The sequence below is a fragment of the Nycticebus coucang genome, chromosome 7 (genome assembly GCF_027406575.1).
Source record: "Nycticebus coucang isolate mNycCou1 chromosome 7, mNycCou1.pri, whole genome shotgun sequence".
Lineage (NCBI taxonomy): Eukaryota > Metazoa > Chordata > Mammalia > Primates > Lorisidae > Nycticebus > Nycticebus coucang.
The window spans coordinates 96,332,835-96,350,484 of record NC_069786.1 but is presented as its reverse complement, the minus strand read 5'-3'; the positions used below and the strand labels follow the sequence as shown (position 1 = coordinate 96,350,484).

The following is a 17,650-nucleotide window of genomic DNA, read 5'->3' as shown; positions in this document are numbered from 1 at the left end:
AGGAAGAAGGGATCATCAGTGCATAGATAAAATGGCAAAAAGTGGTAAAGTTGCCAGAAATCTGGTTTGGGCTGAGTTCTTCTTCCATTGTATGTATTCACCTGTGCTTTGGTCAAGGGTATTGCAGTTATGAGTGCACTGACTATTGTGGCTTCAAGAATGTTCTATTGTACCCCACACTTTGTGTTGCATATTTAACTCTATTCTGATGTATCAGGTGGCTCCAGTGAAGTTTTATCTTATGCATGAGAAAGAAAGCTGTCTGTGAGACAAATGTTCCATTTAATAAATTGCAGATTTGGGGTATATGGAATATTTTTTCTTAAGTGGAGTTTGCATGACCCCAAATTTCAGTTTCAACTATCTTATTTTTAATAGGCTGAATTAAAAGATCTTGAGTATAATATGACTCAGACTTTCAATATGTAGCCTGCCAGGGTCTGTTGCTCCTGTTCAGCAAAGACAGGACTCCCACTCCCAGAAATGTACAAAATACGCATTTGCTGCTTTCTTTGAGCCTCTATTCCTATAAGTTACCAACTAACCACTAAATGCGAAACATACAGATTCTGCTCTCAAGGAGTTAATCATGGGAGGAAGGTTTTGTAGTACCACGGTGTAAAGGACAATAAGTGTCAAAAGTGGGAGACAGAACTGGTGCCATCCTGGTGGAGAGAATCGAGAAAGAATATCCGACTGCAGTGGGCATACATATATATCTAGTCTTTTAGTGCTTTGCAGAATATATCTCTATAGTAACAACATTTTTTCTGCAAATGTTACTTTTATATATGCATTTATATTTGCAGTGAACATTAATTCCCTTTAGATGCTCAATTCCATCCACCCCATCCTACAAAAATGCCACATGCATAGGCTGTCTTTCCTAATAAAGAAATATTGTAATAAAAGAGAGGTTTTATTAAACTAATGCAATAATGACATTTTCTTTGAGGATTTAACACATCATTCTTAATAATAAAAATCAAATTGTCATTGTTGTGCCTTGTGTACCCTTTATTCAAATCAGTCTAAGTACTCTAGCTTCATGGCTAAGCAAAGCTCAGGGGGGTGGGTATTTTTAGCATTACACAAATGAATTTCAGCAGTCAGATTCGTTGTGGGGTGTAGATTATGAATATGGGACCCAGGGAAACCTGTCCATATTTGTGAGCAGAGGGGAAAATGCCTCTCTGGGGCACCTTGAAGGAAATGAGACTGAAGATTAGGAGAGAAATGATTTTGCTAGGTTAGCTTTCAGGTGGCAGGATGCTGATACTTTGCACAGCCAAGCCAGTAATTTCACTGCTTTGACTCACTTTGAATTGATCACCGAAATAGAAGCATTTGCTTTGTGTGATTAGGCTAGGAATTTGGTATTGCCTGGCTTCCTTAAGAAGAGACCAGGTTTTGGCTCTTCTGTCGCCTGGACCCAGACATTCTGGGATTGTGTGAAAAATAAGGCTAACAAATGAGGATGCAAAGGGGTAGGTAGTGAAACCGGGATGGGGAGTACCTTTGGAAGGAAGTTTTTTTTTTGATGTTTCAAGGGACATATGTGACCTGTGGGTTCTGTTCAGGAGCAGGGTGGTGCGTTGACCTAAATGAGTGCCAAGGCCCTTTCCACCTCTGACTCCTGTAGTTTTATTTTACCTGTAAAATGGGAGTATATGAAATATTTTTAACCTTGTTGATTGGTTATGACACCATTTGTTTAAAGTAATATATAATTATGAGCTGAACTATATCTTCCGACTCACTGCTATGTAATGAATGTTCTGAATCATACCTCGTTAAAGAGATGTAACTTGATTCTGAAGATGACTGTCATTAAACACCTTACGTAATTTGTTCACACATTCTAGAATTAATAATTAAAATATGTTATCGGGGGCGGCGCCTGTGGCTCAGTGAGTAGGGCGCCAGCCCCATATGCCGAGGGTGGCGGGTTCAAACCCAGCCCCGGCCAAACTGCAACAAAAAAAATAGCTGGGCGTTGTGGCGGGCGCCTGTAGACCCAGCTGCTCCGGAGGCTGAGGCAAGAGAATCCCGTAAGCCCAAGAGCTGGAGGTTGCTGTGAGCCGTGTGATGTCATGGCACTCTACCCGAGGGCAGTACAGTGAGACTCTGTCTCTACAAAAAACAAACAAATAAAAAAAAACAAAAAAATATGTTATCGGGAGATAGGGCTTATTTTCTTTAAAACACCCAATCCAAATGTTTCTAAAGAAGTGGTCAGTGTATGATTTTACTTTAAGCATAGCGATCAGAAGTACTTACAAGCTATTTGGAGTTTATATGACCCTTTGTGTATTTGCCTTTGTTCAGATTGGACCCCACCCAACACTTTGCTACAATTCGCTTTATGTGATAAATGAGCATTTCTTTGGATTAAGTTACTTCAAGGGTATATATATTAGAGTAAATAGGTGAACGCTGAAAGTTATCCTATCTACTTCCCATTTGAGCTGCTGCAAACAGAAACATAATTTACAGAAATGAAAACAGTCTCCAGCTAGTTTGAGGCTTTTTCCAAAGGGAATCCTGGGCGTTTGGCTGGGCCAGTTTCCTTAGTACACACCTGGTGTATATCACTTTAAAAAATAAATTATGCCTCATTAAATTACAATTAAATGGAATCGTGATCATTTGTTTTTCTGGAAGGAAGATGTTTTGCATATTGAAAGCCTAATTTGTTGCAGGTGACAAAATCACTGAACAGATTATCTAATATCACTTCATTTGGGGGGGGTAATTTTTGCTGGTTAGCTTGTGTATACTCCAGTAGTTCAGAATTTTATTAATGTGGATTGTGTTATTTTCACTTCCAAACATCTTTTACCACTTTATTACTTTTTGTACTTTTTTTTTGAATTTTAAGGAAAGAAACTTCTCTTGGTATTCTGAAGTAAGCATGTTCATTCTTTTTTCTCCACATGTGCTAATACTGTAATACTGTCCAGTCCCTCCCCTTCCCCTTTGCCCGGTCTCACCACTGTCTCTAAATCCATGTAGTATTATATCTATACTTAAAGTCCCGGCTAGATTTCCTCACCTCTTCCGATAAGTCTCCCCTGAATCCTGACATTGACAAGGATACTTTCTCCCTCCTTTGAGCCGAAGCAGCACTAGTTCTGTCTTGAATTTATGATGCCTGGCATCTTTTACATTGTGGTACTATAAAATCTTCCTGCCATCATATAGTGCAGTGGTTCTCAACCTTCCTAACGCCGCAACCCTTTAATACAGTTCCTGTGGGTCATGACCCACAGGTTGAGAACCGCTGGTATAGTGGCCTCCGTCCACCAAAGCTTCATCCATCTCTGAGCTTGGTATCAAGTTGTAAATAAGAAAAGTGTTAAGGACCAGTCTGTCATTTTGAGACTTGGCATGTTGAATTTGAGGGTTCCTTAGGTAGTCAATGAGAGATATTGTATTTAGGGCTCCCTAGGTAACAATATGAGATACAGCCGAATCCTAGAGAGTTACCAGCAGTCTGAGAGCCTTGAAGAAAATGGATACCTGTTAAAATCTGGTCACTAATGACTTTAATGATTGCTTTCAGCCCTGAAGTAGCATGGGGGTCTTTGAGGGGCTCAGTGTTCCTAAAACCTAACGCGTGCTCATGTTCTGTTACTGCTTTTTTTATAGAGTTAAAGGCCTTCAAAGGTAGTTTCTCAATTGTCCCAGAAAAGGCATCAGGGCTAGTGCAAAAACTTGAAAGTAAATTTTATAGAACCAACAATTGTTATGTTTCCCAAGCTTTTGAACATCAACATGTATCATATATACTAACAATTTGGGGCAAGCTATGTAATTTGTTGAAGTAGTATAGAAATCAAAGCTAAGTGACAGAAAGTGCCACTGAGAACCTGTAAGATCATTTAATTTGTTGCAAGGAGTATTATTTTAAAATATTAGAAAATGTAAGAATACGCTTAGCCCAAATTCTTTATTTTATTTGTGGGGATAGTAAGCAACTAGATGGCATTCTATTATCTTGTTTTGCACTTTAAATTATTATGCTTTTAATGAATTTTCTACCAAACTCATATATTCTTTGCTGGTGCTAGAAGTTATATAAAGCTTTCAAAATTCTCCGTCAGTAGGCTAGGGAGAAGGCCTGTTTGAGGGTCCCTTTTCCTGCTCCTTTCTTTTTCTAGTGACTTGTCACCTAAGCTCTATTTTGCAGGTATCTCTTTACCTTGGGCAGATGTTCATTCTCCTTTTCAGTCAACATGTTTCCTGATCTTACATAACCTCAGCCTAACACTGTGGAGGAAATTGTTATAATGTCTCCCTGGAGAAGGCTCTGTTGCCTACAATGAGGAAAATACTTAATGATCACTTTATTCAATACTTATAATATGTTTTAATATGATTACTGATATGAAAGTTTAATAAGCTATATCCTGGTTAATTTATTAATTTCCCTCCATTTGCACATTCTCAATATTCATGACCTTCCTATTCATAAAAGTACATCTTTTTGTCGGTGCCCAGGTGCCATGCCACATTTTCTGTACCTCAGACTGCATAATGGGACTGTCCAATGACACCTCCTGCCTGGCTGGTTGGTAATTAAAATGCCAGATGACATAGTGGCAAGGGCTTTAGAAATATTTATGTGAGATAAATTATTAATTTATGTTCTATTCAAGGCAGTTTCAATATGATAAACATTTACTTACCTTGATAATTAGATGGTGGTATATGATTTGTGGTATATGTAAGTTACACTGTAGATTTTTTCTTTTGATTCTTTTTTCCTCTGATGATTTTCAACTAATTAAATAAACTTACTTTAAATTTATGAGCCTGCAGAATTTGAACTACATTTAAAAAAGTACTTTGAATAATTAAGAGCACATAACTAAAATGAAAAAGACTCGACAAAACAACTAAAACTCTTCACATGCCCACCAGTTAGCCATTTGTTTTTGAAAATGTCTGAGGTGAAAAAGAATCCACTTTGGGACCAGGGCTGCACAGATGGGAGTTTAAGTAAGCAATTTGAAGTGGTGTTCTAATTCTCTGGGGGTCAGACATGGAGGCGGTGCTGGCCACCTTATTCGTTTGAGACTTTATTTTCAATTAGGCAAATGAAACAGAGGCTGCACTATATCCCTCAGCCTCTTAAAATACAAATATTCTGTCTCTTTTACTTTAAAAATGAAGAAGAGCATTCTCAAGGATGCTTTATCTTTATTTTCCTTAGAGATGGACTAACTTTACAACAAGGTAGTCCAACATGTAAAAATAAAAATGTAGGGGAGGGAGCTATATAGTTTCAAAGTAGAAAAAAAAAAGTGAACCAAACAAGAAATAAATAAAGACAATATATACCTGTTTATTAATTAGGAATGAACATACTTATAATTTTGAGCCACGATCCATTAGAATAACAGTTTTTGTCATGTCACTATTTTGTATGCAAGATTTTTTTTCTGTAATGCACTCCATAATTGGTGAAGATAATTTTGTGGAGGAAGAATAAGTTTATACACTTTGCCTTTAAATTTCTTGAATATAATCCTAATAACTATCACAAAGACTATAACCATGTTAACTTTAAAACACCTTCAAATTTTAGTAATTTGAAATGTGTTAAAATAACGGAAGTTATTTGTAGGGAAGGAGAAGAAGGAGAAGTAGGGGAGGAAAGGAGAAGGGGACCAAATTGTTCTGTGTACGTGGAGATCATCATTAAAGGGAACTCAGAAAATGCCAATCTTAGTGTCTTACTGGTATCAGAAGTTGGTAGTGATTTAAAATCCACTTCTCCCTTGCTTTTCCACATATTAATTTGGATATTTTAATGTAAGAAACAATCCATTTCAGGTTGCTTAGTGCAAGTGGAAAGTAGGATAGATTAAGGCAGAATTGACTTTTAATTTCAGAAAGACAATCAATACCTAGATTGTATAATTTCTAGGGGGGAGACAAGGAGATAAGTGTCTAACTGGTTGATTCTAAAAGCATGACAATATATCTAGATTTTCCTAGAATCATTTTACCTTCCCTGTTTCTTGGGCATGAATGTGCCTGTACATGTGTGGACATACACACAGAATTCTTTAGCAATGTTTATGTACGCACTTCTATCAAGTATTTGTTAGAATTCCTCTAATCAAAATAACATGACACCCAAGTTGCAGAACTAGTGGATGACGTGGTACTTGTAGCTTCCTTATAGTAAAATTGTCTCATGTATGGGGCAGCACCTGTGGCTCAAGGGATAGGGCGCCGGTCCCATATGCCGGAGGTGGCGGGTTCAAACCCAGCCCCGGCCAAAAAAAAACAAAAAAAAAATTGTCTCATGTCACGTTTTGAGTAGCGATTACTTACTTGGATTGCAAACCATGGGAGACACACTCTTATTAGTGGAATTTGCTTCACTATATTGTAATGTATTACTTTATTTTTTTATAGCATTGCCTAACTTCCCCTGAAAATTTCTGGACAACCAGAGATGGTATATTTCTCTTCCATCCAATGCCTTTTCATATTTAAGCCACATATTAGGAACCTGATAGTGTTTTCTTTGCATTAATTTTCATCTCACCAGAAGTGTCTTTGGCATCTGTGCTACTTTACTACAGTTCACAGAAGTGACTTTTTTTTTTTTGTAGAGACAGAGTCTCACTTTATGGCCCTAGGTAGAGTGCTGTGGCCTCACACAGCTCACAGCAACCTCCAACTCCTGGGCTTAAGTGATTCTTTTGCCTCAGCCTCCTGAGTAGCTGGGACTACAGGCGCCCGCCACAATGCCCGGCTATTTTTTGGTTGCAGTTTGGCCAGGGCTGGGTTTGAACCTGCCACCCTTGGTATATGGGGTCGGCGCCTTACCGACTGAGCCACAGGCGCCACCCGGAAGTTACTTTTCTTGATTTGGGGTTGCTCCATCTGTTCTAAGACACAGGATTAACATCTCAACTCTTCCTGGGGGATAATCCTAAACCCTGATCTGACCCTGCCCTGAGAAGAGATATTAGCTAAGAATACAAAGTGATGCCTCTGTGCAATAATCCAACCAGCATACAGAAGGGAAATGGATCTGCATCTGCCCCAGTACTACAATGTCCCACCTTAGCTCTCCAGCCATTTTTTTGAGTCCATACTAGCTTTCTCTAGACTACGCAACCTTTTCCTTTTCTTTGTGGAATTCTGTCATTAGCGTACATGGAAACACTAATTTTCTATTTAAAGCTTTCTATGTGGATGAGTCCCTCATTCAGAAGGTATCTGAGCCTATCACAGCTTTCCATGCACACTATTGTCCCGGTGTGCTCTGTTGGCCTGCCCATCACTGGATGGGACTACATTTTCATTGCTTTAATGGTGAGATTAGAGTTTGCCCCTTGAGGGCACCTCATAAAAAGGTTTGGATGCCCCTGGTACATATATACAGGGATAACTATTGCATGTGTGTAGATTGGGAAGTAATTAGAGGGTTAACACAAATTATAGCCATTTGCTTTGTGTCTTTTTTTTTTTTTTCCATAAGAAACATCTATATTGAAAACAGTGGCCGGTCACACAGAAATTCAGCCAAACTTTTTTTTTTTTAAATCGGTGTAAATCTCCCATGCTGTTTAAATGTCGAAACTAAATTTACCAAACTTGGCAGATTTGTAAAGCTGAGCAGGACTGCCAAGTGTTCCCAGCTTCAAGCAGAGAGAGTTCTAACAGTTCCTGAAATACTTGTAGGAGGCACCTGGTGGTGATTGCAGTTTCACAATTCTTCCCGAGTGCCTACCTTGCTAGCTGGCATGTCTGTACACTGACCATTATTACAGTAATGATAATGTGTCAGAATAGGACGGTCCTAAAATAAGGCACAGCCCCCAGAAGACAAGCACATTCCTATAACACCTTTGTGCAGGAGAACCTTGAGGAATAAGCGTGAGGTTCTTGACATCAGAGCCAGCTGGTTACATCAAGCAAGTAAAGGGGGAGAGCACAGAAGACAGAAATGACACACGCACACCTGCACATGTGGCCTGACCTCTTTCTTTTTCCCCATTTAATCAGGGATTGTTGTCTGAGATTCTGCGTAAGGAAGAAGACCCTCGGACAGCCTCTCAGTCTCTTTTGGTAAACCTGAGGGCCATGCAGAATTTCCTCAATCTGCCAGAGGTGGAGCGGGATCGCATTTACCAGGATGAGAGGGAGCGGAGCATGAACCCCAACGTGAGCATGGTCTCTTCGGCCTCCAGCAGTCCCAGCTCCTCCCGAACCCCTCAGGTGAGAGACCTGCTCCGCTGACTATCCACTGTGCCTTCACTTAGACTGTGTTTGCCCTCAGACACTAAGAGGCATAATTCAAGAATCCGAACATGCCAAAGGATGCGACCCTTTGGCCATCTAATAGTGTAATAGTGTACTCCCCTGTCCATTTCTGCCCCTTTAGGGAACTCCCTTCTTCCATAGATGGCAGGCGAGTGGGTGGGTAGGCAGGAGTAAGTGCAGGGTGGGCTCTAGAACAGTGCTTCTCAACCTTCCTAATGCCGCGGCCCTTAATACAGTTCCTGGGGGTTACGACCCACAGGTTGAGAACTGCTGCTCTAGGTCTTCACACAGCTGCTCTGTTATCGAAGAAGGAGCTGGGGTTTTATGTTGAAGCCGAGTTTGCATAGCAAGCACACTGCTTTTCCTGAAATTCCTATGTTTATTTGGATGGGATGGAGGGTGGTCGAGAGCAGGGGACAGAGAGTAGTCCAAGATTCAATCTGAAAAAGACAAAATGAGGGTAAACCTGAACGTAGTGGAGGCATTGCAGTGCTAGGGTGGAGTGAATGAGATTACCACTCAGTGAGCCCTCAGAAAATGATAGTGGAAAGCTAGGCCTTAATTACTTTCCTTTCTAAGATGGAGATCCCACAGGATTAGGTGACTTCCATCCTTCCTCTCTACACACTGTAAAAGTTTTGTGTTCCCAGGCCTTCCTGCAGATGTATACGTCTAGCAATGATGTATCTTCAACGCTCGCGACCATGAAGGGTCAGGGTCTCAGGCAACCAGGGGTCATTTCCAATTCAGACTGAGCCGGCTCCCTATTTCCCCTGAACTTTTACTACACCATGGATTTATGATAAAGCTATTCCATTCACTGTTGCTAATATGGTTGCAAGTTCCATCTTAGTAATAGTTCTCAAAGCCTGTATTTAACAGGCAGACATTTATACACATGTAAAAACTGGGTGCTTCAGAACCAATGGCTGTTTTGATTAGATACTATCGCTTTGGTTTTATAAGTTTGTTTCCTGATAAATTCCAAGGAATTGATTAAACATAGAAGCAGAATTTTATCCTAATGGAAATATTTGAGCTTTTCCAAATACATCCATTTTTCACACATTTTAACGCTACTTACATTTTTTGCATTCTGCAATAAATTTTTAATTGAAGATCGCTATTATGCCCTGCCAAATTGTGTTACTTACATTTTAGTCTTCAGTGAATTATGAGTTTTAGTTACTGTTAAACCAAAAATAAGTCCCTTGACTACTTACGTTGAGTGAGACTAAGCCTTTTTATTTATTTTTTAAAAATCGGGGGTGGGGGTATACAGATTGAGCTATTATGTTGGGCAAGTTGTTAATTTGTGCTAATATTTACTTCTATTAAATTCACTAGTACTTTTGACACTTTTGAAGCCCATTGAACCATTATAAGAGAGTCTAGCCATGCTTCTTGGCCATTTATCCAGGCAGCTCTTCTCAGAAAGTTACCCTACTTACTAGAAAATAACGCAGGTGGTATGCGGTTTGTTTTGCTCTCCTTTTTATTATTTTTCTAAAAAGATTATATCTCACACATCTTTCAAGGATGTTTAGTTTGCAGAGTCAGACCAACTTACAAGGCCTTAGGGTCAGTGTTTTGCTTATTTTGAACAGAATACCATCTAGAAAATGCTTAGATAAAGGTGCTCTTTAAGGACAAGTATAAAGGGAAATCGATCATGTATTTTCACAGTTGAGATTTTTGAAATGAAGTATAAAGTATTTAAACATTTTTTTGAAAAGACAGTTATGGCATTGCATTTTTACATTCTCTAGAATTGTCTTCTTTGGGGAGGGGCAAAGATTGAGAAAAGGGAAGTTATTAAAGTCTTTTAAACCATTTCATGATTACCTGCTTCCAAAATTTATTATAGGCATAGCAGTAGTAAAGCCCCGTAAGATGGCAACGCTTTCACTGTGAGAACATATATTAGAGTAGTGCTCACTGACTCCGCCTTTTTGTTGAAGCCAGTGATTTATTGCACCCAGGCAGCTTAAGTAGATTCAGGGAGATTATTTTCCAGACCCCATTGGTACTTCAGCATTGGTGGCTAAAAAACAAATTGAAGAAATTTCAAATTTGAAATTAAACCTCCGATAATTCTTCAATTGGCTGGTATTTCTTGGTATGCTTAATGATAACAAAGCAACCATGCCAGGATAAGAACCATCATTTGTTAAAGGCCTCATTGTGCATTAGGTGTTGTGAGCATTTTGCACGAATTCAGTCATCACCATTTTCTAGTATTGTCCCCATTTTACAGCTGAGGAAAGTGAGGTTTAGATAGGCTAAATGCCTTGTATTAAGTTAAAACCTATTTAATTTGGCTGAATGGTAGAGCTAGGATTTGAAGTCTAGTTACTGTGATCCCAGAACCTGAGCTCTCAGCTATACATTGTGGTTCCTTGAGGAGTTTCAGTTTAGCTTTAGCCCTCAGGGTTCTAGAGAAGGTCTGACTTGTTAGGTCAGATACTTACCTTATCCTAACCCTAAGGCCAGTGAAGAAAACCTAGTTGAGAAAGGCAAAAATGATACACTAAAACATTCACTTAGCAGGGTAGGAAACTGAGAAGAAAGAGTAGTTTCTTGGAAAGAATGACAAGAGAACTGGATTATTAGGGGAAGGCCCCAACCTACCAGGAAAGAGTATTCTTGTAAAAACAGCACCCACAGTGAGCTGGAGATTTGAGGGATGGTGATGAGCAGTGGTCCTGTGCCTTCACTTGCTGCTGCATGTTCTTCCAGTAGGTTAAAGCTTCTTTTATTCCAATTTCTTCATTTATGAAGTGATAACAATAATGTCTAACTCACTGGGCTGGAGATTCTTAGAAGAATTAAATGAGGTAACAGAAGTTAAAACTCTAGTTTCTAGAGTACCCGGCCCATAAAAAGTACCCCACAAATTATACTTATTAACTCACGGTAATTGCAAAATAGTATGAGAGAGGGAGGTTGAAGGAGAATGGCCAAAGTCACTGAGCACCCTTAGGAAGCAAGGCCTTCATGGAAATTTAGGGCCCTAAGTTCACCCTCTGGACATCGTTGATCACATAATGTCCAAACTGCGTCTTTTGTCTTTCTTCAGACCTGTGGATTGTTGGATCCATTGGAGAACAGTCAGGGCATTCATGGAGGAAAATTGTGACAACTCCATTGGTTTGAGATTGTAGGGTGGTTGGGAATGAAAAGAAAAGATCCAGTTTCAACTGGTAATGCCCAGGGTTCAGGGCTGTCTTTTCCTGGAGATCTGCTGCCAGGGCTTCTAAGAAAGTGGCTCAGCCTCTTCCCATTAGACATCAGCAATGCATTGTTCTGACCATCTTTTTGATCGAGTAGATTCAAACGTTTTAGGGTTATCCTAACCCCAAGAAGTACAGACACCTTCTATATTGTCCTTCATTTGTCTCCGAAGCTGATGGGAAATCATTCAATTAAAACGAGCACGGCAGAATACATAAAACCACAATATGAGTTTAAGAAAATGAAAACTGCACATCAAAGGCATTCTGAAGCCTAGTTTTATGAAATGAAATTTTGTTTCATTTCCACTGATTTCCTAGGTGAAATTAGGTGACTGTCTGGGTAGCATAATGATGATAATGATGGGAAACCATACATACTCGAATGACATACATACAGCTTTAATAAAGAATGAGAGAGACTCAGGGGAGTGCATTAAATTGAGTAATAATTTATTATTCAGAGACCTCTACCCATTTACTCATTTTTTCTGGAAGAATTGGTTCTTCCTCTAAGGTGTGACACTTTGAGAAAGAAAAAGGTGTGTGTGTGTGCTCTGCATGTTTGTTTTCAGTTAGATGATTGCTTATAGTTTGGTGTCCAGGGTAGCCATCCTACCTGTGAACCGTCCAGGACACTGTGAGGGAGCAGAGTTGACAGCATTCTGCATGTCCTATAGGAATGCAATGCAATTATTTCCAATCACAATTAACCTGATTAGAATAATGGACAGGAAGTGTCCCTCTGTAGCTAATGCGGTTTGGCATCAGCTGACTGAAATCCTTTGATAATTTCTGCACAGATGGCTGGGCTGAATGCAGCACTTTTTAAATTATTATTTTCATGGTCTCTTGGTAGGCCAAAACCTCGACACCGACAACAGACCTCCCTATTAAGGTGGACGGCGCCAACGTCAACATCACAGCTGCCATTTATGACGAGATCCAACAGGAGATGAAAAGGGCCAAGGTGTCTCAAGCCCTGTTTGCCAAAGTGGCTGCAAATAAAAGTCAGGTGAGTGGTTTTTAAAAGAGCAAAATTGAGGGCTGGAATTAGACCCTTCTCCTCCTCCCACCAATAAAAATACATCTGTTCCTATAATAATAATAACAATAATATTCTCCAGGGAACCTGTCATGTTCTGCTTTTTGCTCTATGGATTGCTTTTAATTCCCACTGGAGTTCAAAATATAGAGTAAGCCAAAACCTCAGCTTTTTTCTTTTAAAAAGTTTTTTTCAGAAAAGAATCAGCCTTGAGTGATTTTTCTCCTTAGAACTATTCTAAGCACTGCTGTATACTCTTTTGTTTACCCTTCTGTTGTGGGTTTCGTTTTTTGTTGTGTTTTTTTTTTGGTATTTGAACAAAACATGGAATGTACATAACAGCACCTTTCTGAGACCATGTTTTAGCCAGGTATCATCGTCTCCTGTTCCCACCAGGGAAATGGCTGACTTCATTATAATAACCACTTTTCCCCAGCCCCAGAGACACCTTTCAATGTCAGGTGTTTCTTTTATGTACAGAATACAGTTGTTTTTCCAGGAGGAAATACACGAGGGGAGTGCAGAGTAAGTGCTAAAATCTTTTAACAGAAAAACATAGAAGCTTATCCAGTAAAATTTTTCAGAGAGCTGGGATTGTGGGGAATGCAATGCTCTAGGGAAAAGAGCCGACAGATGCTTGGATTTTTTATTTCTGAAAGCAGCAACAGTTGATGGGATCTATCTGCTTCAGTTTGTTTAAAGGGGACAACTTTTGCCCAATTCTGAAATCCTGGTTAGTTTGAGGTGCTTACTTATTTATTCTTAGGGTGAACAACTAATGCAGTAGGGGGGAAACACAAGTTAGTTAAAGCAGAATTTTGAGAGTCCTTTGATTCTGAGCTTCATTTCCTCTGTGGCCTTGCATGACAAATATTTTCATCCTTACATATGTAAATGGTGAAATGGTCTATCATCTCCCTAACAGATCTGTTGTGTGCTGTAAAGAAAGGAAGTTAATGAGTTTTGTGTTTCTATTAAGCAAGGACATTTTCCATAAAAATTATTTTGAAAACTTAAAAAATTTCAAATGATAATCTGAATGGTATGATTAGACTAATTATATGCCTTTGGGGAGATGAGGCATTTTTACCTACAGTTTTGCAGTAACCTGATGTAGGTTATTTTCAAATGTTGATAAAGGAAGAGGAGGAGAGTATCAGGGAACTTTAAAAATGTTTTAATGTTTGTTTTTCTTTTCAATTTTGCTGTACTAATTTTTCCATATTACTCTGACTTTCTCTCATCAATGAAATCAGTGAAATACAGCTTGCTAAGATAGGATGTCCAACCATAGTACATGAAAAGAAAATACCGTGGAGCCTTCTTAAACTGTTAAATGCATAAAATCCCATGTACCACATGGCAAAATATAATGAGAGTTGGAGCTGTTAAACGAATAAAGCTGTTAAATGCATAATGCCACTTGGCAAAACTACTGTGCATTTAATGGTTTTCCACTGTGTAATAAAGGACATATGTGGTGAATGTGCAGTGAGTATAAAAGCTGCACAATTGATTTTGCAAACCTGCCCCTTAGTTGTGACTTGATTTAAATATCAAAGTTTCCCTTGGTCCTTCTTTTATAAGCAGATTTCAAGAGAGGCTGAAGACTATGGTCTGAGAGCTTGTTTCACAAATGCCTTATAATCTTCCTGTTAACTTGACACTATGGCTTTTGGAAATAGTGATGCCTTCAGTCCTCTCCCCACCTAAATAATTCAAGTAGCTGATTGAAAGCTGTCATTGCCAATTGGCAGAAGCTTAGCTCTCCAAATTCTTGATGTTTCCTAAAGAATCAGTCATCCTGATTTTGTAGAGTCTGGGGGAGAACATAGTTCTGGGAATTAACATGCTGAAGGGTGAGATTGAGTTTAAGTGGGGATAAGATGGTTTGAGGTTTTGAAGTTTTCCTTTTTTCATGGGATAATGATCTCATTCTTATTTATGAATAAGGAAATGTATTATAAATAGCTGACTATTTCTAAAACATTTATAAGGTAATTCAGGCATTTTATTTTTATTTTTTGTTATTTTAATAATTAAAAATATTTTTTTGATTGGGGAATAGGGGAACAGAGCTCGCCTACTCTCCCTGAGTGCACCACCCTCTGGGATCCTGCACTATTCAGCTATCCAGAAGTTCCAGGCAGTATACTTTTTAAAAAATGGTGCTTCCAAATGTGAACGTCACTGATAGTTTCAAAGACAATTTAACATAAGATATTCATTCTATTTTATAAATACCAGCATTCACTTGATAAAAAGCACATTTAGTTCAATCAGTTGCATGACTTGGTACCTCCGACATGTATTTGGTGCATATCCATAAAGTGTACATATGTATATGTATGTGTATACTGTGACTAAAAGTGAGACTCAGCCTGGCTGGGCTGTGATGGAAAGTGCCACACCACTCTGCCGGATTGTGAGGATGGAGAGAACAAAGGTTTTTCTTCTACTCTCTTGATTCCTTCCTCTCCCTCTTTTCTTCTTTTTTATGTTTTTAAAACATAAAAACATTCTCACATCATCTTTATTATAGCCATTATAGTATCCCCATAGATACAAAATGCAGAAAAGAATATAAAATCATCACAGCTATTAGATATAGGTCTGTATTAAGTGGATGGACATAGTGACCGTGGGCACTCCTGCTAGGGTCCTCCCAGACGGCCATGTGCTGTGACAGCAACTTCAGCCACACTTCTTTCCTTTGGCATCAATTACCCCTTTCCCCAGACACTAATTCATTGTTTTTTTCATTTCCTGCTCTTTTCTCTCTTTTCTAGCCTACACTAGTTCAGCTCGTGGAATGCCAAGGATCATCTGAAGTTGGTTTTTGGTGTTTTTTGAGAGGAGAGTGAATTATTTGTATACTCAAAGAATTATTTGTATACTCAAAGACACAATTCTACATATATAACTGTTTTCCTCTTAGGTTTGGGCAAAAATGGAGTTGGGAGAAAATGAAAAGGGGCTTACTTTAATCCCTGTTTTCCCTGTCCTCCATTAAAAAGATAAAAATAAAGCATGAATAAAAACTTCAGAAAGGCCCTGGGCTTTCTTTCTGTATCGGGAAGGTAGAGAGACGTTGTGTTCTGTTCCATATGGACAAGGGGAAAGAGAGAGCCTGGTGGTAAACCCCAGATGGCAGTAACAAAAGAGCCACTCCTGGAGGCTGCTGGGATAAAAGAAAGGGGGTGATTTGGGGGAAACAGAGACCCAGGGGCGTCCCTGGTGAGATGACATTGGTAGGATGCCCTTGTCTTTACCAAGGTTTAAAGATCCCTGCCAATCGATGCAGGAGTTGCTGCCAGAGTCAGGGCTAGGAGAGTCCTTCTTACTACAAAAGGTAGAGTAGGAGGCACAAACGTGATTGCATTGTAGCTGGATGAGATGTATTTCTGGCCTTTAATACACAATTCTAAAATCATTTTCCCCATAGAAACTGATCTGCATGGTGATTGGGTTTCAATATGTGCTACTTCATGTACATTTGGATTAAGTGGATTTTGTGTGCTGACCTTTATTCCTTACCACTATCTTTCTACAAAAAAAAAAAAAAGTGTTCTGAGTTCTCAGCTACCTACAGATCGCCTTTTTAATGTTTTAGGCTCAGATGAATATTCTTCTTTTTCTTAGAATCTAATCTTTCCTTGTAGATGGTCTAATTTTCTTAACTAGCTAAATGATTTAAAGTACACAGAACTCCATGGCAGGTCTTTATAAAATACCAAAAACAATGGAAAGAAAGGCAGCATTACACAAAGAAAAATAATAGATTTTCTTTTGGCTTGTATCCTTCCTTTTATAGTTTTTTTGCTATAAGGACAATAGCAAAGGAGAACTCCAACAGGAGTGCCCACAGTCACTATGTTTTCTCCTCGCCAGATTTCTGCTTCCCAGATCACCAAAGATTAGGTGCAGTTGGGAAACCAGGGGAAAAGCAGCCGTACAGGATTTGAGTCAGAGGGATGGGGGGATTACCAGAAGCCACTGAGAGACAAGGAGCTCCTCGTGGCCACTCAGACTGCAAGCTCTGCCCTTCACTTCCTGGGGCCCTTTGTGTGCGAGGGTCAGACTGAAGTTTATATCACATTCAGCATATGTGCTAATATTTTCCTCATTTAGTCATGGGCTAATATATTTGTTTTTGCATTTTTTCTTAAAAATGTCCCAGGCATAATTTAGTATATATTATTTTTAAAGAATAAAAACTTCTATTTTTATGATTACTCAAGTAACAACACCTCATTTCAGAAAATTGAGAAAGTGAAGAAAAGCAGAAAGGTGAAAACATGGATCACCCGTATTTCTGCAACCCAGAGATAATTACCATTAGCATTTTAGAGTCTTTCCTTTTCCAATACATATGTGTGTACATGGGAGCATACACACTGCTCTTTCCAAATTGAAACCATACTATGCAACACATAGTTATAAGACAAGTTAAAACTATAATTCTGTCTTTAAAGCCAAACTGTCATGTGGGGGAGTAAGTTTATAAAACATAATATATTATCTTTGACCTCATCATTTAGTTTCCTAACTTTTAGAAAAGGTTGTCAAGGGATCAAAATTTTGCCACTTGTGCTTTGATGTTTATCTTAAATTATTACGTTCCCATCATGGGGATAGCTTTCTGGGCTGGGATAACTCAGGGCAATGGAAGTAGATGTGTGGCTGCCCTGATCTCTCTGGTATGAAGAGTGACAGGAAGTGCAGGCCATCGGATGCCCCCACATGAAATGAGTTGGTGGTCTCAGCCTCAATTCTGCACACTTTTACTTTTGTCCTTGATATTCAGCCTGTCGGGCAGGGTGACATGAGCTGTGCAACCTTGCCTGAGTAGCTGCACTTTTTTTGGTGATTAGGTTTCTTCAGAACACAATCATTCTAAGAGCCTATCAAGGAACAGCTTCTACTTTTGTCAACTGGGGCAGGTATACCATGATTTAGGGGCCAATTGTCAAAATCAAATTAAAATAATTAATATATTTATACTAGAATTGCCACTTGAAAAAAATTATTATACTTACTGAAGAAATTTTCCAAGATTTCCAAATGCCAAACTAAGTGG

General features: G+C 39.0%; 1 protein-coding gene across 2 annotated transcripts in view; it reads left to right on the top strand.

Moving 5' to 3' along the window:
* The window catches only part of SATB2 (SATB homeobox 2), a 188,201-nt gene that overhangs the window by 123,106 nt on the left and 47,445 nt on the right, over window positions 1-17,650 (top strand). For both annotated transcript variants that reach the window (XM_053598062.1, XM_053598061.1), the window contains 2 exons: window positions 8,035-8,247; window positions 12,385-12,540. In XM_053598062.1, coding sequence (XP_053454037.1) covers window positions 8,035-8,247; window positions 12,385-12,540 — 369 coding nt within the window. The remainder of the gene's footprint in view (window positions 1-8,034; window positions 8,248-12,384; window positions 12,541-17,650) is intronic.